The sequence below is a fragment of the Otolemur garnettii genome, unplaced genomic scaffold (assembly GCF_000181295.1).
Source record: "Otolemur garnettii isolate 467f Iridium unplaced genomic scaffold, OtoGar3 scaffold00074, whole genome shotgun sequence".
Classification (NCBI taxonomy): domain Eukaryota; kingdom Metazoa; phylum Chordata; class Mammalia; order Primates; family Galagidae; genus Otolemur; species Otolemur garnettii.
In genome coordinates, this window is record NW_003852469.1 from 4,044,129 (window position 1) to 4,071,932 (window position 27,804).

At 48.6% G+C, this 27,804-nt stretch overlaps 1 protein-coding gene across 5 annotated transcripts in view; it reads left to right on the top strand.

Moving 5' to 3' along the window:
• The first annotated feature begins 9,872 nt into the window (after window positions 1-9,872).
• EBF2 (early B cell factor 2) overlaps window positions 9,873-27,804 on the top strand; it is a 192,527-nt gene continuing 174,595 nt past the window's right edge. For 4 of the 5 annotated variants that reach the window (XM_003793953.2, XM_003793955.2, XM_003793956.2 and 1 more), the window contains exons 1-6: window positions 9,873-10,271; window positions 12,754-12,910; window positions 13,935-13,998; window positions 14,262-14,317; window positions 14,793-14,866; window positions 20,462-20,530. In XM_003793953.2, the coding sequence (XP_003794001.1) occupies window positions 10,141-10,271; window positions 12,754-12,910; window positions 13,935-13,998; window positions 14,262-14,317; window positions 14,793-14,866; window positions 20,462-20,530 (551 nt within the window). In that variant the 5' untranslated portion in view covers window positions 9,873-10,140. The remainder of the gene's footprint in view (window positions 10,272-12,753; window positions 12,911-13,934; window positions 13,999-14,261; window positions 14,318-14,792; window positions 14,867-20,461; window positions 20,531-27,804) is intronic. The other variant, XM_003793954.2, reaches the window with a different exon arrangement.

Here is a 27,804-nt window from a genome sequence, read left to right on the forward strand (position 1 = left end):
TGGGGATTCGAACCTGCCACCTTAGGTGTACGTGGCTGGCGCCTTAGCCGGTTGAGCTATAGGTGCCGAGCCAAAAAATAACACTTTTAAATGAGTTAAGCAATTGTCATCTCAATGAGAATGAAAATACTCAAAGCTAACACTTAACCATTCTGTAAAATGATTGTGAACAATTCTTAGGAATTTTCTGAAACAAAACTGTAATGGGGGCAGTAATGTTGTAAAAATGATTAATATCACACATTTCCAAAAAACTGCTCAAATACTTTAGTTAACTAAGAAATGTAGCTACATAAAGAACTGAAGAACTGTATAGGTTGTTATTAAAGCAACTTCTATAAAAAAAAAATTGATTACAAGCACATGTCAAAGCTGTATTTCAGATGTGCCACGGGGAAAGTTTTTGAGCTAGTCATTTCAAAGGCTTTTCTCTTGGAAGAGAAATTTACAGAAAAATACAATAAAAAAGTGCCAGTTAATATGATCAGACTCTTAAGACTGACAACTTCTTAGAAGATGTTCTCAGTAAAATCTTTCAGAAAATTGTTCAAGTTTGGTAGCTATTCTTCAAAACACAGTGGGGTATGATGGTTCAATTAGCTCACTGAATGGAGAAAACAGATTCTGAACCATTATTTTAGTCTGTAATTAGCACAAGTTAATCCCATGTGCATGAGATTAAGCAAATGAACATGAAAGATAAATATTATCCATAAAACTCAGGTACAAAATAAATAAAGTTTATCTCTAAATGCTTCTATTACTTGCCATTGTATTAGAGGTCCTAGCCAATGCAATCAAATAAGTAAAATAAATCATTGGAAAGAAAAATGATACAAATTATCAAGTAGGTGATACAGTTATCTATTTGGAAAGTCTAACTGAATCATTTAAGAAAGTATCATAAGATGTAAGATGATTGAATGAATAAAAAACAACTAGGTTGGGTATGGTGGCTCAAACCTATAATCTTAGCACTGTAAGCAATGTGCATTGCTTGAGTCTGGAATTCAAGACCAGCCCAAGCAAGAGTGAGACCCTGTCTCTACTAAAAATAGAAAAAACTAGCCAAGTGTAGTGGCGGGTGCTGGTAGTCTCAGATTCTCAGGAGCCAGAGGCAAGAGGATTGTTCAAACCCAAGAATTTGAGGTTGCTGTGAGCCATGATGCCATGGCATCCTGTCCAGGGTGACAAAATGAGACTCTGTCTGAAAGATAAATATAAACAACTTTCCTATATTTCAACAATAATCATATTATTATCAATAATAATATTGAATGTGTGCTATGATGCTGTTGCATTGACCATTCTATTTACCACCCCAGCCAGGAACCATGAGACTTGAAACTTCAAATGCAGAACATTGTGAAGAGTGAAAGAACCAGGGTGGTATGTGGTATCAGTGAGTGCTACATCTTACCTGGGGCCATCTACCTCCAGGCTTCTTGGTATGTGAAAAAATTAAATATCTTGGCCAGACTCCAGTGGCTCACACTTATAATCCTAGCGCTCTAGGAGGCTGTGACAGGAGGATTGCTTGAGCTCAGGAGTTGGAGGTTGCTGTGGGTTAGGCTGACCCCATAGCACTCTAGCCTGGGCAACAGAGTGAGACTGTGTCTAAAAAAAGAGATGTCTTATTGCTTAAACCATTGTTGATCATTTATTTTGGTATTTGTAGATGAAAACATTCTAAATGAAATACATCTATGTATCTGCTGGCCCCAAATTAAAGGCAAACAAAGATTGGAAAAATGAGCTGCAACAGATGATCAATTAAAATTCAGTATCTCTAATAGGAACTTGTAACTCCCCAAAGATGTACGTTGTCCAAAAAGGGTCTGAAAAACAATTTTCCCTAACCAGAAATTCACAAACTATACAGTAAAATAAAATCACCAAAGGACATTTCTAATCTATTAAACAGCAATTTTTTAAAATAACAAGAGAACACGTCAAGGATTGAAGGTTGAAGGTGAAGGCAAAAAGGCAATCTCAGGTATTGCTGGTGGGAGTGTAAGTGTAGTTTTTTTTTTTTTTTTTGAGACAGAGCCTCAAGCTGTCCCCCTGGGTAGAGTACTGTGGCATCACAGCTCACAGCAACCTCCAACTCCTGGGCTCAAGCGAGTCTCCTGCCTCAGCCTCCCAAGTAGCTGGGACCACAGGTGCCGGCCACAACGCCTGGGTATTTTTTTTTTCAGTTGCAGCCATCATTGTTGTTTGGCGGGCACGGGCTGGATTTGAACCCGCCACCTTAGGTGTATGTGGCTGGCGCCTTAGCCACTTGAGCCACAGGTGCTGAGCCGTAAGTGTAGTTTTTTAACAGGCCAATTTGTCAATCTGTATCAAGGATCATAGTTGTGTGAAAATCTTCAGCACAAAGATGTTTGTGACAGAGTTGTTTATAATGGGGAAGAATTAGAAACAACTCTCTAATGATAGCAGATGGGTTAAACAATTTATGGCATGGAAAATGAAATACTATGCCAATATTAAATGTTACTGTACAAAAATATTATTTTTTTTAATTTTTGTCCAGGGCCAGGCTTTTTTTTTTTTTTTTTTTTTTTTTAGCAGTTTTTGGCTGGGTCGGATTTGAACCCACCACCTCTGGTATAGGAGGCGGGCGCCCTATTCCTTGAGCCACAGGTACCGCCCTGTACAAAAATATTTAACAGGATGGGAAAATGTGCTACATAGGGTGAGCCAAAAGGTTTACAAATCAGCGTATAGTCTGTGCCTCCATTTAGAGTCCTGTATAGACAGATATGAATACGAGAAAGGTTGAGAGAAAACATACCCAAATATTAAAATAGTTACTTACGTTGAGATTAGAGGGGGTTATGAAGGTCTTTTGTTTATGGTTTTTTTCCTGCAATACTTGTGCATTGCCTCTCTATAAAAGACGGTGCAAATAAAAAAGGGTATTTCTAGGAGACTTTAGTTCTGTGGAATGGAAAATTGCAGACCCTCTCACCTCTTCCCCATCTCCCCCCTTCCTTTTTGCCACCTCCAGGCTGACTCATACTCCATCCCTTGCCTCTCAGCTTCCCTCCTCGCTGGCTTCGTTTAATGCGGACTCTGGCAAGCGCTGCTGGGGAGCTCAGCTCTCCGGAGACCTCGCCTCTTTCTCCGGGGGGCTCTGGACGGAAAGAGGCTGTCCCCTCTGCAAACTGCTCATCCGTGGGCATTTGTCACCCAAACCGAAGGAGCTTTCCAGAAGTCCTGGCGATCTTCTTCAATTCTCCAGCGAGTTCCATGATGGATCCCAGCTCACCGCCGCCTGCCGCGGTCGCGTCACGAACTGCACTAGTGTTCTGGGTACCACCTGCTCACTGCCACACGCAAAAGGCAGCGCTGAGCCCCCAGCGCAGACTCCCAGGAAGGAAGCCACATTCTTCCTGCGAGAGAGGTCCCCACGCGGGTCCCTCCCATGTCCTCTGACGCCTGCAGGCACGAAACAGCTTCCAAAGCCATTTCCTACACATAATTCTGTTTAAAAAAAGAAATACTGAGCGCCCAGGACTCCACCCAGGCACCGGGTCAGGTCAAGGAGATGTAAAGACAAGTCAGGACTTTAATCTCAATAATCTTAATCTCGAGGGGTAAAAACCGTCCACCCGCAAAGGAGGAGACTTTCAAGGACTCAGCGAGTTCAATAAGTAGCTAGACCAGGCTCATTTTACACATACAGCTGCGGAAAGCAAGCAGTCTCAAGCGAGTCTCAAGGTGTTTATTAAACACCTACTACGTGCCGGATACCTAAGGCAAGTGAAACTCTAGGGAGTAACTGTCTCCCTTTTACTAGTAAGGAAACTGAGTTTCAGAGGAATAACACCCCCATTTTATTGGTTAGAGGAGTCAGATCAAATGCCCCAAACCTCACCGGTCAATGCCAAGGTCAGACCTGGGTCTGCGGAAACCAAAGTTGGAAGCTTTTCTCTTGGGGGCGGGACTACAGAGACCGCCAAGCTAGTCTGACCCGCAGCAAGTGCCAGGGGTTTTGAGGGTTTCCGCTCTGTTTGTTACAGCGCCCTCTATGTGGCAAGACCAGCACTGCCCCAATCACCGCGCCTGGGACTGTCCCAACGCAGGGACACCCCTATGTCCTCCAGCCGGGAGATCCTGGCTTGCTCTCTCCCTTGGGAGGGCGGAATTAAGGTGTGGCCCAGAGTGGCAGATCAAGTTCTCTTGGGGCGGGGGTTTGGACCCACCGCCCAGAATGCTGGTCTGGCTCCCGGAACGTGCGCGGATGACGGTGGAGTTCCTTGAGCCACAGATGGAATTTTTAGGCCTTGAGGAGTGTTTGGGAAGATCTCATAGTTAGAACTCCACGTTACACCGTTAAAGACGTCTTGAAAGCGTGCCTTGTACTCAAGGGCTTCTTCCAATTTTCTTTCTTGCCACCTGAGGGTCCTGTCTGGGGGGTGTGCGTGTTGGATGGGGAGGCCGCCTAGAGCTGAGCGGAGTGAAATTGTAGATGGTACCACTGTGGTAGCTCGCCCTCGCCACAAAATCCGGGAGGGGGAGTTGGGAAGACTAATACGACATGTACAGGAAAAGTGGGTCTGGAAGCCAAGGCTGTGTTTCTGGGACCTTAGAGGAAGAGGCAGCCGGGGTGTGGGGGCAGTGAGTGGGAGCCTTTTGTCACCCCTGGGCCCTGGCGGAGAGCGGACGCCGGGAGCTGGGGCGCCGAGTGCGCGCAGGGCCGGGGCGAGCGCGTGTACATGTGTGCACGTGCGTGTACGTGTGAAATGTGGCGGCGCCAGCCCGGCAGCGTGTGCGCTCGGCAAAAACGTGAATAATCAACACATCGCTCACACCTCCGCGGCGCGCCGGGAGGGAGCTGGGAGGTCCCGCGGGCTTTGCCCTGCCGGCTGGCGGGGGGCGGGAAGCACCACGAACAGGGGGGCATTTCAAAGTTGCTCTGCGTTTCCCCTCAACTTAAAAAACAGAGAAGAAAGTCGCTTGTAACTTTTTCTTTTTTGAAGGCCTTCCGATTGCATCAGTAGGCTTCTGGCGAGGGTCATTTTTCTTTATTTACCAGCTAAGATGTCCCTTGTCATCTCTTATCCTTATTTCACGCCTCTGTAAAATGGGGGCAGATTAATCCCACTTGAAGTGTTGCTGTCAAGTTTAAGGGTGAGAAAATGTTGGCAGTGCCTTGTACCCCGGAAGTGCCCCATAAAGTCCAGTCTTCTCTTAGTCTTAACCTTTCCTGAAGACCTGGTCGCTTAGCCTCTTCATGCGGGTGAATTTGGGCCCAGATCACTGCGCCCTAAGTACTGTGGTTACATGACAAAGATACCACCGCCTTGGTGCACAGGTTTCTGGAGCGGACTGCCATGGCCGGTTGACTCTGGCATGGCCCCAAGCAGGAGCTTGACTCTCATGCTGACCGACCCAACTACCTGGGAAATCCGGTCCCCAGGTTTGCGTGGAAACGCAAACCTCCAGTCACTGCTCTGTCCAGAAAGCCTGCCCCCCAACCCCCACCCCACGCACACTCCCCAGGCCGCCATTCGCACCTTGCCCCAGGGCTCAGCTCTGAAGCCCACACTCCCCACGTGGCTGTGGCTGCCAGAATGTGTTCCCTTGACCTTTGCTTTTTTACTTCGGGGCTCGGGTTCCCTGGCTCTGCACTGGAATAAGGGAATGGGAAGGGAGGCTATTTCTGAGTGGGAATGCTGAGGGGAGGAGGAACAAAGGACAGAAAAGGAGGAAGACTTTCTGGGGTTGCCCAGAGGTAGGGTGCAAAGATTAGGTCCTTTAGTCCATTTTGGACAAACTCACTGCGGTGACCTGGACACATCACCACGTGTCAGACATTCTTCCAGCCGCAGTGGTTATGCAGCTGTTCCCACTCGAATCTCCCTCACTATGAAAAAACAAAATAAGAGAATCCGCTTCTTACCAAACTGTTCTAGAAGGGAAATGTTTGGTATCCAGGGTGGAGTCCTCATGAGATTTTTGCCAGGGCTTTATGAATAAAGTAGTTTCTTTTCCCCATCTCTCGCTAGGGAATTCTCATTTATGGAGTATAGGAGGAAAAGCCAAAGTTGCAATTTGGAGAATTAATAAAGTCGAATATTAAAAAATATATCATTTTAGGAAGAGCTGTGAGTTAGATATTCTGTGGGACTCTGGTCGGACAATGGAGAGCAAAGGCTGCAGCTTAAAAAAACAAAAACAAAAACAAACCAAAATTGGAAAAGTCACAACCGAAGAGAGGCCACGGCGACTTGCCACTTATTTCATTTACAGAACCCGGATCGCCTGTGCCTTGCCGATCGAATTTCCTGTATAACTTTTTATTCCAGCTCTGAGCGTTGGGGTGCATTGACGGTACGTGTGTGAAGGTGGGGGTGAAAGTGAAGGTCGTAGGTGTATTCACCCCAGGGCCCCGCAGGACAAGAACGTGGCCCCCCAGAGAGCAGTTTCTAAGGGAAATTTCTGAACCTCTTATCCAGAGGAGAGACTTGGTGCCCAGTATACTGGACGGGAGGAGATGGGGCACACGGGCCTTAAAACCAATTAGAAGGGAGTGGAACTCAGAGCAGTGAGGTGCAGATGTGAGAGCAGAACTGGGAAAAAAACAAAAACAAACCCGGGGGCTTATTTGGTAAAGTGAACAAAAGACGGTCAGGGTAAAAGACGGAACCCGTCACGAACCACCCCAGTTTTGAGTAAACAGGCCGTCGTGAAGAATTTTAATAGTGTTCATTTTAGATTTTTCTCGACCCAGGGGAGGGGCGGGAAGAAGATCAGAGGCTGGAGCCTAAAGAGCGCGCGGGTTGCGCACCCCCCGCCAGGTCGGGCTTCCCCGGGCGGCAGCTGCGCCTGCCGGCCTCTGCTCGGCTCCGGCGGGTGTGGTGTCGCACGTTGGAAAGGGAGGTTGGTTTGTGGATAGCAGGAGGCGATAGAGACTGGAGCGAACGCCCAGGCAGCAGCCGAGGCTGCTCACTCTGGCCCCAACCAAGACTATTTTTTTTTTGGCGTTGGTGGCAAACTTTCTACCCACTCCTCCCCCAAACCTAAACAAACGTAATCAAACCCAACTGGGGTGGCCAAAACACGACGCTGCTGGGCCCAATGCCATCCGTCTTTCCGCTTTGGTGTCAGGGAACTTAGACGCCGGTGCCTAGCTACCCTTACAGCCCCTAGCGGCATGCCTGCAAGGAGGGCGCCCTTAGCTCAGCCAGAGCGGTGCCGCCCCTAACCTGTCAAAGTTCGGGGCCCTGACTCCCCCAAACGGTCTCACAACAGGTCCAGGGCCCCTGAACTGGTCTCTGGAAGTAGAGGCGGGGAAGGGCGCCCTCCTTGCGCTGCGGTCCGTTTTAGGACCCGCAACAAGGGACAGGGTGAAGGCGGCAATTCATTGGTTTCCTGAGGGGCATAATTTGGGTGGCAGCTGTTACCGGCAAGAAAAGCTGGCGTCCTGGACCTCGGCTTTGCCCTTTAACCCCAGCCAACCTGTGCCTGAGGGGCAGACTGTCTCGCCTAGCCCAGGCTCACAGCTGACCCGCGCGGCCCCTCCGGCGGGTGCACTGCGCACTTTTCTGGATAATGTCTAAGTGCAGCCGATCAAAGCTACTTGGGGAAAAAAAAATCACCAAGCTTACCCTCTGCACGTGTTTAAAGGGTGCAGGTTGTTGCGTACTCTCGAGGTCTTGGCCCCTTGGGCTCAGACCCTAGTAGGGGAAGGGAGTGGAGGGAGGTACTCGAGGTTCAGAGAGATTTATAAAGAGTGAGGGCCGGGGTAGAAGATTCCAGGTGGTTAGTTTATGCAGAGACCGAAAATTACCCATAAAACCTGAAATTGTCAAGTTGAAACAGGGTAGAAAATGTCATCCCTACAAATTTCTCTCTCACCTGCCCTCTTTCCTCGGACACTCCTGTCGCACTTGGCTTTACACAACCCACCCCTTCCATTTTGTGATCGCCCTGGATGCCTTCCCCTCGCCCCTCCTGGTCTAACTCTGTGGACCAAACCAGAACTCTGGATACCGGTGTCACAATCAACAAACGCAGAGGTTGGCGGGGGGGTTAACCTTTTCTATACCCCCCGACCCCCCAAATAAACGACTCCAGCCCCTGGACCCAGGATCTGTGAAGAGCTCTGTGCAGAGAAGTTCAGCTCGCCGTCCCTCACCCCTATTGAAGTTCAAGCGAATCTCCGCAGTAGACACCGCAGTTTGCCCCCAGGGTGAGGTGGCCGCTTGGACCCGTCCCTTTCTCAAGAGAGCCGCATCTTTTGAAAGTGCAAGCTTCCTGTCCGCCAATGCAAGCGAGTTGCTGGGCGCTGTGTCCTCTAGCGGCAAACTCTCGCAGTTCATTTTTGAGCGCTCACCTACACCTAAGGGGTCTGCGCCGGAGTCAGCTAACGCTCTAATCTGAGTCCTAAGTTGGGGGAAAGTCTGCCGAGTGTGATCCAGGCTTTCGCAAATGCCCTTTCCGTAATGAGGCCGGGCGACTCGGGCGCAGTGGTTCGAACTGCGAACAGCTGATTGTCTCCTCCATGGCAGATGGCCTTTGAGCACAGATTTGCATTCATTGTCTTCAAATCTGTTTTCGCGCTGGTGTTCTACATTTCAGCAGCGGATCTACGCACAGATCAGAATACAAAAGGAGAAGCAAGAAAATAACACCCAGCCAGGAGGATTTTTAATAGGCACCGCGAGCTGCCCGGCGGAGTTAAAAAGCCGTCTAGGGTTTCAGTTGTTTGGCAGCGGAGTTGCTGCTGCTGCCGCCGCCTCCCGGCCACCAGACTGCTGCCACCGTGCGCCCTGGGCGAAATTTCCGCGATCCCCGTTGTTCCCGCCGCTCTGGGGCCCAGGGGACCGTGAGGAAAGGGAAGGGGGCGCTGGCGGGACTGCGCCCAGCGGGTCAGGATCTGTCAGCCACCCCTCCCGTGCACCGATGCTGGCATTTTCCTAGGCTCTGCGACCGTTTTTCACGGCGCTGTTATTTATTTGAACAGCACTTGAGCCCCTCTCGTGCACACCTCGCCCCACCTTCGTCCCTACAACCTCCTCTGTCAACAACTTGCAAACCTCACACAAAGTCTGAGGGTCACCCTGGAACTCTCTTCAGGAGACTTGGGAGAGCCCTTCAGGGAAGCTGGGTGCTCTAGGGGAAGTTTGCACAGAAAATAAGTACACGTGGTCCCACTCTCCGCTCCTTCACAAACACGCACACAGATCCGAACTCCAGGAACGAAAATGCCCCCCAGCAGGCTACAAAAAACCTACATCTAGACTGAGGCAGGATCCACGGAGGCTTCCCGCTCCCGTAGCCAGGCCGAGCCGGCGTGTCCCCAGCCCGCGGGGCCAGGTTGGTCTGCCCCAAGTCAGTTCAGGGGCTTGGGAGGGGGCTCCCCCATCCAGCGCACGCTAGCACACCGGGTTCGGGCAAGGACGCGGCGCCCGCAGCTTTCTGTCCCCTTTCACCTCCCGGACTCCCGACAACGCAAAGCGTGGCGCGCGCCGCCCGAGGACGTCGGCTCGGCTCGTCCGCCGCTGGCCAATCCCGAGCGTCCATGCAAATGAGGCACCTTAGCGGGCCTCGGCTCCGCCTCCGGCGGCCAGGGCCGTAGTAACCCATTCATGGGGCCCGCGCGCGACTGCAGCCGGGCTCTGTGGCGCTCGAAGCCACCGCCTCCTCTCTGCTCCGGGTCTTCCCCTTCCTTTTACAACTGATCCTGTTGGGGATTTTTTTTTTTCTAAATTGGAGCGGTGGGGAGGAGCAGGGTGGGGGGGGCGACCAGGAGGAAGGGGAGAGATTAGGCAGCCATCAATCTCCTGCAGTTTCTCCCAGAACAGGTGATGCTTCAAAATTGTGATCACTTTCAGGAGACAGCACTGCATCTGGAAGGATGCAGGGGCTGAGGCGGCAGATCTGAACTTGCAGCGGATAGAAACGTAAACTTCGACTGCATCAGTCCGCACCTCTCGAGGGAAAAAGGACGGATTGTTATTATTATATATATATATATATTTTTTTCCCAGAGAGACTCAAACTTCGGCACTTGCTCGCCTTTCTTGGATTGCTTTGGAGGACACGGTTTTCTGGCAGCATTGGGAACAGTCAGACTGTGTTGTAACTCTTATTTTTAAAGCAACCGTAGAGGATCAGACTTTTTAAATGTTTGGGATTCAAGATACTTTAGGAAGAGGACCGGCTCTGAAAGAGAAATCGCTGGGTGCCGAGATGGATTCGGTCAGGTCCTGGGTACGGAATGTCGGAGTGGTGGACGCCAATGTCGCTGCGCAGAGGTAACTGAGACGGCCACACAGTTATTATGTTCTCGAAGTCCCTGACTCTTCCTGTCTCTGTCTCTCTGTGTCTGCCCTCCTCTGTTTCTCATCTCACTCTCCCTTTCTTTCTGCCCCCACCCCCCATCTGTCGCCCTGCCCCGCGCACTGGGGCTCGCCCTCGGGCAAGCAGGTAGCTCCAGGCAGGGGAACACTTAACCGCAACCAGCACCCGAGTTTCTTAACGGCCTGGATCGCTTGTGTTCCTCTCCCCAGTTCTTCCCCCACACTCTCCTCTTTGGGAGGAAAAATAAAAAGTCTGGCATCTAAACCCAGAGTCCTGCGAGCTACTTTGGCCCAGAGAGAGAGGACCCAAACTGGCCGCGGAAGCAGAGAGTGGCTTCCCGGAGACTCCGGGTTTCTCCAGTCCTCTTGTGAGAGCCTTTCCTCCCGCATCTTGCCCGGCGGTTCCTGGAGCCCCGGAGCATCGCGGCCAGATGGTGGCGGCGGCGAGAGGAGCCGGAGGAGCCGGAGAGGCCGGAGCGGCTGCCGGGGAAGGCGCTGGCGGCCGGCAGCTCCAGGAGGGCGGGCAGGCTGGAGTGTCCGTCCCAGAGATAAAACACTGGGCCAGAAGTTCGGAGCCCGGGAGACGGGGGGAAGAGATGAAAGAGAAAAGATGCAGTAATAGCTGCAGAAGAAGTCTCAGAAGAAGAGATGAGGAAAGGAGACCAGTCGCCGGACAGGCGCAGGGGTCACTAGCTTCTAGTTTTGCGCTTCCCTGAAGTTCACTTTGTTTCTAAGCGTCCGCGTGCTGAGACAGTAAACGTCAGGTCCAGAATGTCACCTTAAGAAGACATCTCTGTCCCATTTCCTCATCATCACTGCTGGGCTGTGATTTGCGGCCTCCACGTCCTTGTCTACTAAAGGCAGACCTATTACCCCCGAAGAACCCAGGACCTCTCGCCTTTGCGCTCGCCCTCCTGGTCGTCCTTCTTTAAGGACCAGCATCAGACGGAAATTACCCGGTTTTTCAGACAGGCCTGGTGTCCCGGATAGAGCGAAGCGGCTGCCACCCTTGGAGGCGAGGAGGCAGAAGTCGCGGGGCTTTGGGACTTGGGCCGGCGTAGGTTCCCTCCCGCTAGCCTGGGTCAGGGATGCTCTGGTATCTGTGGGTCAGACGCCGCATCGCATCGCCGTGGTGGCTTCCACAAACAGTCTGGGGTCCAGCTGGGCTGCAAGCCGACGGAAATAGGCAGCACTGACCGATTCCTCGCCGTATTTCCTTACCCGGGCTCCTTACGGACGCCTTCACCCACCTTCCTCCCCTTCCCAGGATCAAAAAGTTTGTTAAAGCTGGACGCAGCAGTCTGAGCGGAGGGATTCTAGCCAAAATGGTACAGCTTCAAAACAGTGAAAGTGTTTTAGCACCAGAGTACAGGTTGGGCGACCCCAGCGCCCGGGGCAGCTGTAGCCATCTATGCGCTCCCATGCGTCCCAAGTCCCAAGGCTTTCGGGGTTAAAAGTGATCTGGTAGCAAGTTTGGTCCTGGCCGAGACAGGTCAGCAGGGAAATGTGTGCACGCACTCAATGCTGAATTCAGGGCGCCTCCCGAGTCCCCCACCTTGGATTTCATCGTCAGCGATGTTAGCTGGCGCTGCGGGCAAACTCTGGGTGGGGATTGCCTTGGCCCTCGACAAGGGTGTTCTCTGATTAACATTCTGTCTTCTCCACGCCCAGCAGCTGTGTAGGCGACGGTTACTAGTGTCACTTGTCCTCTGTCAACCTCTTGGTGCTGGTTGTGGGGATTCTGCCCTGCCTCTGTCCCGGGCACAACTTTTCGGAAGACCGAGGGAAGCAGTGCGGGGAGGCGCGTGGGAAGCAGACTTGGGCACTGGGTTGCCTGCACGCCGCCTCTGCTCCCGTCCTTGCCAGGTTCTTTTCCATTCCCTTCTGGAGAGTTAGTGTCAGGGGTGTTGTGGGAAGTGGCAACAGAACAGGTAACTCAAATGAAGAGGGAGCAAAAGCCTCACTTCTTTGAAAGCAAAGGAGGCGCTTATTTCCCTAACCCCAGGTGCTGGCTTTGCTTTGTGATCCAGTTTTGTGATCTAGTCCTGAGAGGGGGGATAGAGGATGACCACGGTATAGGACACAGGCCACTGGCTCAGGGACCCCCCCCCAGGCCTCCGTGTGCAGAGGGTCCTTTGGTTTCCACTTAAGGCCCGGCTGGCTGCGGGATGCCAAGAGCCTGAACCCTAGTGGTGGCAGCGACCCTGGTGTCAACTCTGTCACCAGACCCTTCATCTCTCCCATTTTCCATAGCCATTGCAACTCCTTTAAGGAGTTTCGGCTTCTTAACCCGAATTTTAAAAAAGACCACAAGGGTTCAGGACCTTGGACCCAGGACCTGGATCTCTGCCCCTCCGCGGTGCTGCCTGAGTGCCATAGTAACAGCGGGTCTTTCTCTCCTTCCCGTCTGGTGTTCTCCACGTGTCTTCCTGTGCAGCGGGGTTGCCCTGTCTCGGGCCCACTTTGAGAAGCAGCCTCCCTCCAACTTGAGGAAGTCCAACTTCTTTCACTTTGTCCTGGCGCTCTACGACAGGCAGGGGCAGCCAGTGGAGATCGAGCGCACAGCCTTCGTGGACTTTGTGGAGAACGACAAAGTGAGTGCCCCGTAAGCACCCCCTTACCCGGGCCTAATAACTCCCTCCTTGCAGAGCACTAAAGATTCCATCTGTCACTCGTGACACTTTTCCACGCGTATCATCAGGGATGATAAATTGAGGCTTTTCACCCCACGCCTCTACATCAGTGGATTCCTGAACCTCCTACCACCCCTCTCGGCACTGAGTGCTGTAGGAACCTCTGGGTCCTTAGCACCTGCTATGGACTGATCACGGCCCAAATGCCCTTCCAACTAGATCATAATTTAAAAGTACACCCAGGGCCACTGATGCCTTTCTCTGGGTTATTTTAATTATCTTGCACCTGCCAGCTCCACCACAGTGGGTCAAATCAGTCAGTACTGGGGTCAGAACTAAACGGAACCCCACAGACTAGCCTTGGCTTTGCTCCCGCCCTGCCTGCTCTCCTCTTGCCCTCCAAGGCTGCCTCTTCCAAACTCCAGCCGGTATCTGGGGGCTGGAAAACAGATGTGACCAAAGGAAAATGCCCTCTCGGGCCTCAGTCTCCTCAGCTGTGCAGTGTGTGCTTTAGAGCAAGCACTTCCCAAAGTCCCTCTTGAACCTGAAACTCAGTCCTTGAGCTCATTGCCCCCGCAGGCTCATTCCTCTCCGGAGAGGTCAGAACGCTGCCCTTGCAAGTGCCAGGGGCTTCCGAAGGGCAGGACAGAGCCGGTTGGACAGGGTGGGGCCTGTTTAAAGGCAGCTTTGGCGCGTTGTCCGGTTGTGTGGTTCAGGGGCTGCACTTCTGAGGACGTTTTAAAAGGAGAAGGACAGGGGGCTGAGGAGGGTCCAGTGGCTGGGAGCTGGGGCAAGTTTCGTAGGACAGCCACCTGAAGGGCACACATTCTTGCCCTTTGGCTCGGGGCTGGTTAGGGTTGCAGAGATCTGCCGGTTGGTGGGGGAGGAAGGCAACAGGAGATGGGGTCCGGGCGCTTCTCCTGGCTTTCTCTTTTTCGGGGGCCTGGAAAGCAAGGGAATCTAGCGCTTCTGCCTGTCTTTCTAGGAGCAAGGCAACGAGAAGACCAACAATGGAACCCACTACAAGTTGCAGCTCCTTTACAGCAACGGTGAGCGCCCGGCGGGCTGGCGCGCGTCTGCGGCTTCTGCGTGCGCGGCGGCGCTCGCTGGAGTCTCGGCAGCTGACCTTGCCGGGGCGATTGGGATGGGGTGGATCTGGGACATGAAGGCGACGGGAGGCTGGGTTGGAGTTGGAGGTTGGAGGTCTCTACCTGCAGGACGGGTCGGCCTGGAGCCCATGGCGGTGGAGACGGGTTTGGGGCGCCGGGAAGGGCTTTGGGTCCTTGATTCCAGCGGGTCTCTTTCCCCGCAGGCGTCCGCACGGAGCAGGACCTCTACGTCAGGCTCATCGACTCTGTCACCAAGCAGGTGAGCCAGGAGGCCACTTGGTTCCTCCCTGCTTGTGCCAAATCCATCCCCTCTCATCTCTGACCTTCCTCCTCTAGCGGGTCAGATTCCACGTTCCGCTCCCCTCTGCGTCCACCGCATCTTGTCCACTTAGGAAAAATTTTTTCCTCTCTCACCAATTAACATGTTTTTGTCAGGCCTGGGAAGACACTTGGGGCAGGGGAGGTGACAAAAAGAAGAGAGGAAACAATTATTTGCAGATTCAGTCCCCCAAACTTTCCCATTTTGCCAGGAATGATGTCCTGACTGGGGCCAACTTCTCTGTAATTTCAGTTGAAGTCAACCCAGCAGCTGCCCAGGCTCTGTGCTGTGGGCAAGTCCTAATGAGGTGACGGGGACTGAGAGGGGATGTAGATTTTGTTCTTGCTCTAAAGTCCCCTCTTTGTCCGCCCACCCCTCTCCTTTTCTTCCCTTCCTGCCCCCACCCCTTTCACAGCCCATAGCTTACGAGGGACAGAATAAAAATCCAGAAATGTGCCGAGTGCTCCTGACACACGAGGTGATGTGCAGGTAAGAACCGCCTTCTCTGGGGCTTGGCTGGAAGGCTGGACGGGTGAGCCAGCTAACTTTCTGGGATTGAAGGCACAGAAGGGGGTGGTCTGGAGTGGGGAGGGCCCTGGGCAGATCCACTCCAAGCCGCCTCTTTAAGGCAAGTTTCTTAGGGCATGTCAGTCTGTGAGGACTTGGAAAGGAGAACCAGAAGGACTCAGGATTTTACCTTTATGGTGTGGAAGGTGCTTCCTTGGGCACCTGGAATGCTCCACGGTCACTGGTTTGTGGCAGCGCTGGGAGAGAGCTGGGCGGCCCCAGGTTGGGTTTGGGATTTGGGACCTTCCTTGAACCCATTGGTGACTGCTCAGTTCCTGCCAGGCCTGCTCTGGTAGACGTCCAGGAGGGCCACTTGTGGAGTTACCTAGTCAGAGCCCAGAAAGGACTCACAATGGGATGGGGGGACCACCGGAGGGTGAAGCAGCCGTTTTGGGGGGTGCTTCCCGGCATGTAGGCGCGCATCTGTGATTTGGGGGTGAGGTCACTTTTCCTGTGACTTGACCTGTCTGGGCAGTTTCTTAGGTCAGAAGGGACTGCTGGTATAAAGATGGATCCAGGCAGGGAGGGGAGGGTCCCAGGTGGGCAAGCTTCTAGTTTGGGGTAACTGCAGGCCATCCCCAAAGCCCTGTCTTTCTCCCCAGACTAGTCAGAAAGAACCGTAACAATCGGACATGTTTATTTTGCTTTTAACCAACTATTAGGAAAACAAACTTTCCAAATGCAAAGTTCAAGTCTGCCAGTGGCCTCAGTTTCCTTGCTGAGTGGGTGAGGCATTTGGTGAAGGACTAGGGAGGGAGGTACTTCCTTATCCCAGGGACCTTTGATAGGTTTGTTCAGAAAGAAACTACAATTCTAAGATATACTTGCATGTAATAACGAGATTAAATAGTCAGAACGCTGTGATTTGGTCGGTTAATTAAAGGGAAGATTTAAAAAAAAATTCCTCTCTATGCTTTTAAATGTCTTGGTTTGGAGAGGTTACTTTCTGAACAGAAAAGAAAAACAAAACTCCAAAAATGGCCCATTGACTAATGAATTATCTCTATCACTTTAAATAATACTTTCATGCCCCATCCAGCTGTAGTTAAGGCTGACATTTTTATTTTTAAGCCCAATCAAATCCTCCGCATTTTATGCTGTTTAAGTAGCAGCATCAATTTTTAAAGCCTCTAGTTTAGTCGGCATTAGTAACACAGTATAAAAATTTAATGCACTGTAACTTCTCTGCATTGGAGACCTAGGAAGATGCTCTGCTATTTTCTTCCCAAACTAGAATTTAAAACAAATATTAATTACGGGTAAATAAATGATCCATTGGATGGGTGCTGTCTGCAGAGTGTGTGTGTGTGTGTGTGTGTGTGTGTGTGTGTAGAGATGGGTGATGGCAAATATTGGATGCATCTGAAGGAGAAGTTTTCCTCCAATCTATCAGAGCTGGTCGATTCTCCAGGAAGGGGGGAAAAGTTCCTTCTCTCACATTTTAGGAGTCAACTGTGGCAGTCAGTGTTTTTGGAATGAATCTAATGTCCTGTTCCTCCAGGGTTCTTGCCCGTCCTTAGTTGCAATTTGCATGCAGCTATCTGGTATACCTGGGAACTTCCCCCAATGCTTTTATGTTCTGTAATCTCTAGTAAAAGGCTCATAAATTAGTGTTTAGCTGGGGGGGGGGGATGAAGCAAAAGGACAAAATAAATCTCTTTAGGAATAACTTTTTCTCCCTTCCCCAATTGTCTCTGTTCCTCTCTTCCCCTCTTTGGTTCATTTTGCCAATTATGAGCCAGGAGAAATCTAGTTGTTATGTCGCTGCCAGCCACCCCTGAGCCCTCAATGCTCAGAGGGTTAAAAGATATTATAATTTGAACAGAAGTCGTCTCAAGGCCTACAGCTGGCTAATAACAGAGTTGTATTGAGCTTGAGCAAACCTCACAGCTGTGACTTTCCGCCACAAGGCGCAGGCTAGACAGGGCACTAATCAGATGGGCCAGCCGGGCAGTGGGGCCAGTGTCTTTATCGGCCAGATGGTGTGAATTTAGACACTTTTGTTATGCAATCGCAGGGAGGAGTTGGGGAGAAGAAAACACAACAAAAGCCACCATGCTGTGCGCTTATTTGAGTTTGAAATTAGAGACAGATTTTTGAAAGTTGAGGGTTGAATTTTAAAAACAATTTTGGAGGGGAAAGGGACATATTAGTTTGTCGTAAGCCACGGTTTGGCTGACCGGTCATCCCATCTTCTGTCTAAGGCCGGGGCTTCTCCCCCTCCCCCAACTGCCCTTTATCCTCCTCCTTTTTTCCTTTCTAAAAAAACGCAGGTACCAGTCAGGATTGCGATAAAATTTCTCATATTCCCTCACGTCCCACCCCCACACTTGTTTCATTCTCTCTCTCTCTCTCTTTTCAAAGACATCAGGCAGAGTCAGGGAGGCCGAAAGAGGCCTGTGAGCAAGTTGAGAGTGTTTTAAATAAAGGATTCTCCAAATAAGTACTAGAATAAAATAAACCAAACCAAGCCAGACAGAAAGAGAGGAGCAGCTTTCATTTTTATTCATGGCGGGTGGGGAGGGGAGCACCTCTGAGCCTCTCTAGGGTTCTTAGGAACACAATCTTAGCCTATGGCCAAGTCCAAGTTCATTGTTTTTCTTTATTTCTTTTTTCTCCCCCCACCCATCTTATAGTCATTTTTTGTTTCAAGAAAAAAGCACTTATCAGGAACTTCAGATTTAGAGCTTGCTTGTTAGGAATCCTGAAGCCTGTTAACTGAAGTAGCTGAACCTGGAGTTGGTGCACCTGGGCTTTGTCTATGTGGCAAAGGGAAGGGAGAACTGAGTTTGTCATCTGAGAAATCCAGTTCCTTGGCGATAACTGTTCACAGGGTTTGGGGGAATGTGGGTTCATGAACCTCTTAGCCCCCCCCATTTCCCCTTCCTTGTGCTAATACTGCTGGTATGGGGACTGAATGTCCTTTAAGAAACGAAGACTAACTAGGATATATTAATGAGACTTTTTCTTTAAGAAAAAAAGAGAAAAAAGAATTTGCTTTGGCTGATGTAGAGACCCAGAGAAGTTTTAAGAAGGGCTCAAATGGGGTCAAGACAACTAGATTCTATTATTTTCATATCTTCACTATAGTAGTTCCACGACCGAGTGAGCGTTTTCTATATATTTTCTGTGCTGAGTATTAACCTTCGAGATTATAGTTAAAAATATTACTGTTGGAAAATGGAGGCTGGATCCTAAAGTTTCTTTGCATTTTTCTTTGCATGCCATTTCCTCCCAAGCTGTTCCCCCACAATCATATTATACCAGCACCAGGCTCATGTTCCTATCTGTTTGTCTTTTCCTCCAGAGAAAACCCCCGTGGAAAGCAGCTGAATTCAGCTGAGTAATTTTGCAAACTTACTCTGCCTCCTCAGAATCATTCCTCCCCAAATTAAACAGATTGGCACATCCTGACTGTGCACGCTCCTGTAATTAGGTTACACCTGGAATTGCACATATATTTGGGGTTAGGTTGCTTTGCTGTAGTGTCAGAGGAGAATCTCGCTGGAAGGTCTCTGGTAAGAAGCACGGATGGGTCTCTGGAAATTGTGTTGTTAAGGAAAGTGTTTTGCCTGAGTTGCAATGGTATTATGTGGACATCGGCAATATTTCAGAAACAGGAGAGGTGGGAGACAGAACCGGGGTGGGGGTGGGGACTTGGGAAGACAGACAAGAGCTCTGGAAGGTGGGAGAGCAGCTGGTCTGCATTTTTATTGGTGTTAATCTTAGGGTGGATTGAAATTTTAAAAGTTAAGACCTAATATAATTTCAAAGGCCAAATATTATTTCAGTAAGTCCCAGTGGCCAACTCTGCTATTTAAGAAAGTGAGACCATTTTTCTTTTCCTTCTTACTAATTTGATTAAATTCAATCGTGCCCGCTTCGTGAACGTATTTTAGCACCTCTCAAGTATATTTCACTTTCTGAGGATGGTAGAATTGTTTTCCGATTAATCCACACGTCCCTGCATGAAATGGTTTTAAAATGTTTAAAAATATTTGTTATTATTACTATCATTGAGTTTGTTTAATTCTGCAGAGGATCAGAGAGGGCTCAGACGGACTGCAGGGAGCCACAAAGCAAATGCAGGACCGGGCTGGTGCCAGGCCTGTGGGTCCCTGCTGCCATTTGGCTAAAGGTTCCTCATGGGATCCCAGAGCCACACGCACTTACACTCTAGGGATAATCTAACCCGACACTTTCATTTTATATGTAAGAAAGAAAAAGTCCAGAGGGGTTAGAGAGATTTGACTGAATTCATGCAGCTGGTTGGCGATAGCTTAGACGCCAGAACCCCAGCTCTCAGGACAGCTCTTTCTGGGGCACTACGTCACACTTAAGTTACAGAGAAACGGTCATGGGAAGGGTAGCACTCACATACAACTTGGTGATTATTACCATTCATTAGGCATATTCTCCAACCGGGGTGGGTGAAAATGATTTTCTGAGAAGCTACATCAAGGCCGTATCCTTAACCAGCTGCAGCTAATAGGGGCCCACGTGCTTGGAATGAGCCAAGAGGTATTCAGAAGTCTGTGGCCCCAACAAGCAGCACGTGGGTAACATGGTGTGTGTGGGGGGGATACTGATTCCCCAGTGCTTCCTTACCACCAGGCTTCCATTGGTCTCCCCATGTCTCTAGGTCTTTCAAGCAGATACCCATTGGATGGCATTGGTTTGCTGTCTGCTCACCTTTGGAGTACTTTCTATCTGTTATCGTTCCTCTAGGCCCTAGAATCTAGGGGGTCTTCTTTATCTCATCCCCTCAGCTAATCCCACCAGCATTTATTGAGGGCTTGTCCACCAGGTACCCAGTGATTTGCAGGGAGGAAGTCTTGGGAAGTAGAGTTTTCAGGACTGGAACTTAGAAATGGCAGAGTGCCACTTCTGTTTCAGACTTGGTGGAAATTATTGGGGATACCACTCTACATCTCTCTGCCTTTATTTCTTCCTGTGTGAAAGTGTACTCCATAGTTCTCTAAAATGATAGAAATGAGTGAATGAATAAATATTACGTGCACCAAGTTCTCTGGAAAAAGATGTGATTTCAATACAGTTTATGTATGTATAATAGCATAGGCAGCTACTTGTAGTCTATTTTATACATTTTCCTTTCCCTTCTTTTTTTGAATATTTATTGAGATATGAAGACTTAATGTATACATTCATAAAATAATAGAACACCAAACTGGAAGTTACCTCGTAGATTTTAAAATCCAATCATGTGAGATTCAGATTATAAATATGGCTTCTGGGAAAGCTGTGATTTGCCGAGAATCAGCCCGCTTGTAAGTCACAGAGTGAGAATCGGAATGAGTATATTTTGGCTTCAGGGTCCACGTTTTTCACCTTATTTGCTTTTTTATAAAACATGGTCAGAAATTCTGCCCTCCAGTAGTTTATAGTTGGGAAGCCACCTTGGACAGATTCATTTTGGTGAACATTCTTACGTTGTGTGCTCATTAAAGTTTCTTGATTTAACAAATTAATTTCTTCTGGCTTCTTCCCGATCTGCAGTCGATGCTGTGAAAAGAAAAGCTGTGGAAACCGAAACGAGACTCCTTCAGACCCTGTCATCATCGACAGGTAGGGGAAAAAAGATGTTTTTGGTTTCTTTCCTTCATGGAACTCAACCCTGAGGACTGATCACTTGGGGCTTTGCTGCAAAGTTGGTTTCATGTTTTCTGAACACAGTATGCTGGGCCAACAGGGGCTATCTCCTGCTGGCTGGCCTTTCATGGAAGAAGTCCGAATCTTCCTTTGGAACCTGTGTCTCTAAATCCACAGTGGATTCTCTTTCAGGTACCCTAATTCTGGCCTGATAAGGGGTGTATAGGATAAAGGATGGTCAATGATGCTGTCTCTCTCCTCTGGCAGGGTATGGTTTCAATCAGTTTTCTAGAAGAGGTGGTATACCCCAAGTTATCATTCTCAGGGATTGCTGCTGAGTTGAACACTATCCATTTAGATTACCGTTAAGGATTATGACAAGCTCTCTGTTGCACCAAGGGAGATTTCTTTCTACCGTGGAGAGTTGCATTCTGGGTTCTGTTATATTCAGAATGGGTAAGATTCTCTGGGACAAGATGCTAATTCACTGAAATGTGATTTAGCCATCCTCAGCTGTCTGTTTTTGTGATTGGAAACAGAACTTACAAACCAACGAAGAAATACCAAATTAACTTCCAGCAATCATGTAATTTTTAAGAAACCCCATATTCCCACCCCTAATTTTTTCTCTTTCGTTAAAAAACGGAATAATTCCCTATTGCTGCTTTCTTTGGGTTTTCGTATTTCTAGCCAGGTCCTGAAATGGATTGGAGAGACCACAGTCTCCAAAGTTGTTATTCCAATATTCCAACGAATTCTCAGTAGGGAGAACGGAACCTCTGGCATTCTTCCCAGAAAGCCAGCTTGGTTTCTTTGTCGAAAGTATAGCATAGCCTTAGGAATTGAGGAGGCTGGAATTCTGATCCTGCCGTAGCTTCTGACCTTGGGCAAAGCACCCAGCAGCTCTGATCTTCAGAGGTGTAATGGTGGGCTGGGTGGCACTGTGGGCTGCTGCTGATTTCGGCACTTTTGCGGTGTTCTTTGAGATGCTTGGATGAGGGTGACAAGCAAATACTTGTAAAATTTTTGTTGGATGTGGATGGTGTCTTTGCTATTTTGGGAAGTTCTGGCGAACGGCATTTTAGGGATCTATTTGGGGTTGGTCTCTCTCTCTCTCTTTTTTTTTGACAGTGCAGAGAAGCTTAAATATACAAAATTGCAAAGACTCTGGGGTCAGTCATCTTTCTCAGTTTATAGATGAAAAAACTGAACCCAGAGTGGTGGCAAGACTTGCACAGCTGCCTGGGGCACAGCCCTCTTTACTTTTTTTTTTTTAAAATTTCAGATTAATATGAGGGTGCAAACAATTAGGTTACAATGTTTGCATTTGTTAGGTGAGGCCCCTGTTGTAGTTGTGTCCCACCCCTAGGAGGTGTGCTGTATACCCTCCCATCTGCCCATTTGCTGGGAGCACCCCAATTCCCCTCCCTCTTCCTCCTCCCTTCCTCTCCTCCCCCCACCTCCCAACTTGAATTAAATGGAGTCTTTCTCTTGCATGGTGTATATGAGTTTGTCTGCTGGCTTCACATTGGTATCTGTCTTTGCTCCTGACTTGTGCTGCTCTTCACGGCCACAACCTCATCATCCTCTCTCTCTGTCCTCCCTGACGAGTGGAACCTACTCATTTCTCTACTTCCCAGATCTTCTGAGGAACTGGGAGCATCTGGGAAGCTGCCTAAACTCAGATCTTGTCCTTTCCACCATACATACTGAGCTCACCAATCTTTGATCTTTTTCACTAACTTTAGCTCCTCTTTCTAGCAGGTCCTCTGACCTCGTGCCTGTTACACCTTTTCTTGTAATAAATCCCCTGTAAACCAGCTTTAGAAATGTTTGCCAACCTCTGCGCGCTGGCCTGCACCTTGCATCTCCTGGGTGCACGCCTAAAGGACTGACTCTGTGCGTCACAGAGGTTCTTACTTTAAAGAACTGCGTGTAACCTGCATTCCCAGCAAAGCTGAATGTGCTCACGTTCTCTTTCTCCATGACGCATGTTACATCTGCCAAAAAAGCAGTCTCTTTACATCCGTGGAAAGAAAAGGTTTTCACACTGGGTGCGCCTCATAGTTTGTGCTGGAATGCCTTAAATTGTTCTGAGGTGGTGGGGACTGCATCTTGGCTGTCTATCGTGGAGTTCTGTATGACCATGGCAGGTATTTTTACCTTCCTGTATCCAGTAAAACAGCCCAGTGTGGCCTCTGCGTTGCTGGAAATAGAAGCTACTTCCGAAATGTTGCGGGTCTGCATGTGGAAATGCACAACAAAAGGGAACAGTAAATTGACCAGTATCAGGTTTTAAGAGAACCCATTTTATTATAAACAGATGCATGCGCTCCGCTTTCTTCTGGGTACGGCTTTCATTCGAAGGTAATCATTTCCTCACTGAAAAGTTGTCTTATTGCTTCCGAATGTCTTTGGGGCTTACCTCTCCATTTCTTGCCTTCATTCTTGGAAGGGAAAGGGCATGAGTCTGGCCTCTATTTGTTGGAGGTGGGAAGGGAGCTTTGTGCCACCCAGGGGTTTGGTTGAACTGTGCATCTGGTCCCCGGGTTCAATGTCTGTCAACGTGGAGGTGTCAAGTTCCCTCGTAAGCACCAAATGGGTGCAAAGTCGTCTATTTGGATTTCCTCTCAGTAAATATAGAACTCTGGTCTTTAGCCTTTGTTCCTATAATGCCCACTAATTATCTCCTACCCCTTCTCAACTTTCCTTACACATCAGGTACGTTCCAGCCCCGGCTCCCGGGAAGCCTGTTTATTCCCTTGGAATTGTGCAAGTTCAGGGGAAGGGAGGGGAGGCACACGCATGGCTCCCAAACTTTTTGCCACCATGGGCCTCTTTTATTTTTTTTCCTGGGTAATCCCAGGGTTTGGCAAGATTCTGCCTCCCAGACTGTAATGAACAAGTAATAATGCAGCTGTATTTCCATTTTTATTAATCAAAGACACAGAGGGGGATGGGAAGGGAAAAAGTTCTCATCTTGGACATGACCTTAATGTCATCAATGGCCAAGTGGAGTTTTTGATCGGGATGAGACAGCCAGCCTTACCACACCAACTTGAGATGCTTCCAGCTCAAACACAAAACAACTTGATTATTTAGTGTGTTCCTGTGACCACATCCCAGTAGGTATTCAGTTTCCAATAGGCCACTTGCAATATAACAAATAGCTTGCCCTACCTTGTGGTCCCTTAATTAAAAGCTTTGGAGTTTATAATAAAGGCTCTCCCCTTAAGGGTGTAGTTCTCCACTTCCCCAAGACTAAACCCCAGACTTGGAGGGTTTTTCCCTGCTAAATTACTCCCTGCCTTAATCTCTCTAGAAATATAAATTTGTTTTTCATTTTCAGTTGTTTTTTTTCTGGCATGCTTTTGTGAATTCTTGGGCAACCACGCCCCTCTCCCAAAAGCCAGGCCAATGCACAGCCCTGCATTACGTGCTGCTGAGTCAGGGGCCGCTGGAAGAGCCTGCCTTCTGTGTGAAAGTGTGAGCCTGTGTGTGCGTGGAGGGGGCGGGGAGTAGTGTTTATGTTGATTAATTTTTAGGGCAAAAATCCAGAGTCCCTGTACAGACAAACCCAAAGCAGAATAGTACAATACAAAAACAATGGTCTTCAGCCTAGATTTGTCTACAAAGACCTGTGTGGGACATAAAACTAAACAGGCTCGCACTGATTACATTGTGGTTTCGGGGCGGGGGGGGGGAGCCCTATTTCAGCCTTGTTTGTTGTGAGCTGTGCTCTCTTCAAACTCTCCTCTCTCTGGAAGCTTCTTCTGAATATCCATGGATTTCTGAGGTTAACTCGGTGATTCATGAGGAGAGGATTTTAGGGACAGTCTTAATGACATGGGAGGAGGAATGAGAGTCCTTATTACTCCTTGCAGGCCCCATAAAACATCAGATGGGTAGAGAGGGCAAAGTTTCCTTTTGAGTTTTTGCAGATTGTCCCATTCATGTGCACCCTGGGCGTGGTGTGGTGTTTTCTATTAAAATGACAGTAATAGGGGTGGTGCGTGTGGCTCAAAGGAGTAGGGTGCCTGCCCCACATACCGGAGGTGGCGGGTTCAAACCTGACCCCGGCCAAAACTGCAAAAAAAACCCCAAAAACACAGTAACAGCAACAACAAAAACTCAGGTCCACTGTATTACTCAAATGCAAAATATCTCAGTCTTTTGTCTTGTGATATTGGTCTCAAATATTTCTGAGCTCTGTTTCCAGAAGGACCATTTTGAATGTATTTGGTCTTTTTTTTTTTTTTCCTAGAAGCAAAATGAATAACAGAATGACTACCATCCCAAGGTTTACTCAAAAATATCTGGGCTTCAGTTGTTTGTGGTGGGGGGCAGAGAGGGGAGTTCTGACATTATTTTCCATTTTTTTTTTAAAAAAATGCCATTGTGGTAAAATATATGTAACCCGAAACTTAGCAGATTAAAACCATTTTGAAGTATGCAGTTCAGTGACATCAAATAGATTCACATAGCTGGACAACCATCACCCTCATCTATCCATAACACTTTTTTGTCGTGCAAAACCAAAACTCTGCACTTATTAAACAACTCCCTGTGCCCTGTGCCCCCTGCCCTGGCCCCCACCACTCTATCTTCTGTCTCTATGAATTTGATTATTCTGGACCCCTCACATCAGTGGAATCAGACTGCATTTGGCTTTTTTTTTTTCATGGAGCCTCACATCCTCGAGGGAGGATTCTCCCTGTCACAGCATGTGTCAGAAATTTCTTTCTTTTAAGGCTGAGTAGTATTTCATTGTAGGTATGGACCACATTTTTTTTTTTTTTTGCAGTTTTTGCCAGGGCCGGGTTTGAACCCACCACCTCCGGCATATGGGGCCGGCGCCCTACTCCTTTGAGCCACAGGCACCATCCCGGACCACATTTTGTTAATTCATCTGGCCAAGGACAGTGGGTTACTAGGACCTTTAGGCTATTGGAACTACTGCTGCTGTGACCGTGGGACATAGAAATATCTGTTCTAGTCCCTGCTTTCAGTCCTTGTGATTATAGACCCAGAAACGGAATTGCCAGATCCCATGGTAATTGTATTTTCAGTTTTTTAGGGACTGCTGTACTGTGTTCCATAGAAGCCGAACCTTTTTATGTCTCCCCAACACTGCACGACCCAGCCAGTTTCTCCACATCCTCGCTATTTTCCTTGTTTTCTGTTCTTCTGCTAGAAGCCATCTTCATGGGTGGGGCTGTGTTGTTTTGTTTTGTTTTGTTTGTTTGCTGCCTTCTGGGTAGCCTTACCTGCTCATCTCAGCTCCTGTCCGGGCTTCTCATGGGCCCTTCCTGCCACTCTCTGCCTCGTAGATGACCTTGTTCCATGGAAGTGGATGTTTGGGTCTTCTTTCCTCTGGGCCATGCTTGTTAACTTCTCTCTCTGGAGTGCTATCTCCTGTCTCCGGTGAAGTGTTCTTTGCGGGATGGGAGCTTTTACAGCAGTGTCTTTCAACCTAGTTTATCTCACGGCACACTTGAACCTTTAGCTAAAGTTCCACGGCACACTTAAATGATGTTGATCACACATAAAAAAGAAACAGTAAAAGAAAAAAAGAATACACTCACTGTGCTTTGAACTTCTTTCAAAAATAATTTAATGGTCTTTAAAAAATTTTAAGCCACATCTAAGATCCTCTCACAGCACACAGTTGAAAGTCATTGGTTTAGAGAATTACGGAGCGGAAAGAAAGCCCTTCCCCACCTGTCACGCGTGCTGGGAAATGATGCACCGATCCTCCACACTTGGGACACTCCTTTTTTTGTTAATTTATCAAACCATTTTCATAGTAATCTGTCCTTGATTTGTGGTGTAGACTCTGCTTATAATGTCACTCTCTGTTTCTGCATGGGAGGTGGCGCCTGTGGCTCAAGGAGTAGGGCACTGGCCCCATATACCAGAGGTGGTGGGTTCAAACCTGGCTCCTGCCAAAAACGGGGAAAAAAAAGAAAAAACATTTTAGCATGGAAGTAGTGTTTGGATAGTAGTTGGAGTGGAGTTTTAGAGGGGATTTATCTTTTTATTTTTCTATTGTTTGGAATTCATTGAGGGTACAGAGAATTAGGTTACACTGATTGCCTTTGTTAGATAAAGTCCCTCTTATAATTGTGTCCCGCCCCCAAGGCGCAGCATACTCTGTGGTCCTGGGCCACTCAGGCCTGTTTCAAGTACCCTCATTCCTTTCCTTTCCCAGGAAATGGGCAAGTCACATCTGTCATCAGTGACACCTCCTGCGGGAAGAATCCTGGCTCTGAGATAAGACCAGGAATGAGCATTTACCTAACATTTAATTGGCACTTACTGGGCATTGGGCATTGCACTAAGAAATTTGTGCTAAGTTAATTGTAATTGTTGATAAAAGTCCCAATGTTATGAAAGGAAAAGAAAGCCTCTTAAAAAAAATTCCAGATTGATATGAGGGTACAAGTGATTAGGTTACATTGTTTGCATTTGTTCGGTGAAGTGCAGGTTGTAGTTGAGCCCTTCACCCAGGGGCTGAGCTGTACAACCTTACATTGTGCCCTTAGGTGAGAGCTTCCCAGTCCCCCCTCCTTCCTCCCTCTCCCCTTTCCCTCCTCCCCCACACTCAAATATAATTGTGTTGGAAAAATCAGTCTTAAGGAGTTAGTTAACTCAGCCAAGGTCACATAGCCAGTGTCAGTGAAGTAGGATTCAATCAATGGGTAAAAGTTACCGAGAACAATTTTAGCACAGTAGAGGGAAACACATTCCAGAATTTGAAGTTGAAGATGAAAAGATCTGGTTAGTGCGATATGGAAAAACTCCTGATGGGAACATTCTGGAAGAATCTGTCCTCTGGCAAAGGCGGGTGTCATTTGATAATGACATTGTACGAGTCTCCCACTGTGTGCCAGCCTTGGTAGCAGGGAGTGAGTGCAGGGCAGCAGGACGGGGCAGGATCTGGCCCTGGGTCACTCTCTAGCCAGCTATCTAATGTTACAGTGGCCCTGAGTTGCCTCTCGGAGCCTCAGTTTTCCTATTTGTAAAATGAAGTGCATTGGGTTCATGTGTGACCTTTACAATTGCCTTTCAGCTCTCAATGTCTCTGATCTAGCCAAGGGCCCAGGTTCGAGGACCAGGCATGCTAATTCATCACCCTTGCTCATCAATAATTCACAGGGGCTATTAATATATATGTCTTCTCTGCCCTGACTCTCCATCCTCAGTGAGGGGGACCTGGTGTTGTGAAGATATAACAAAAGCCTGGCCCC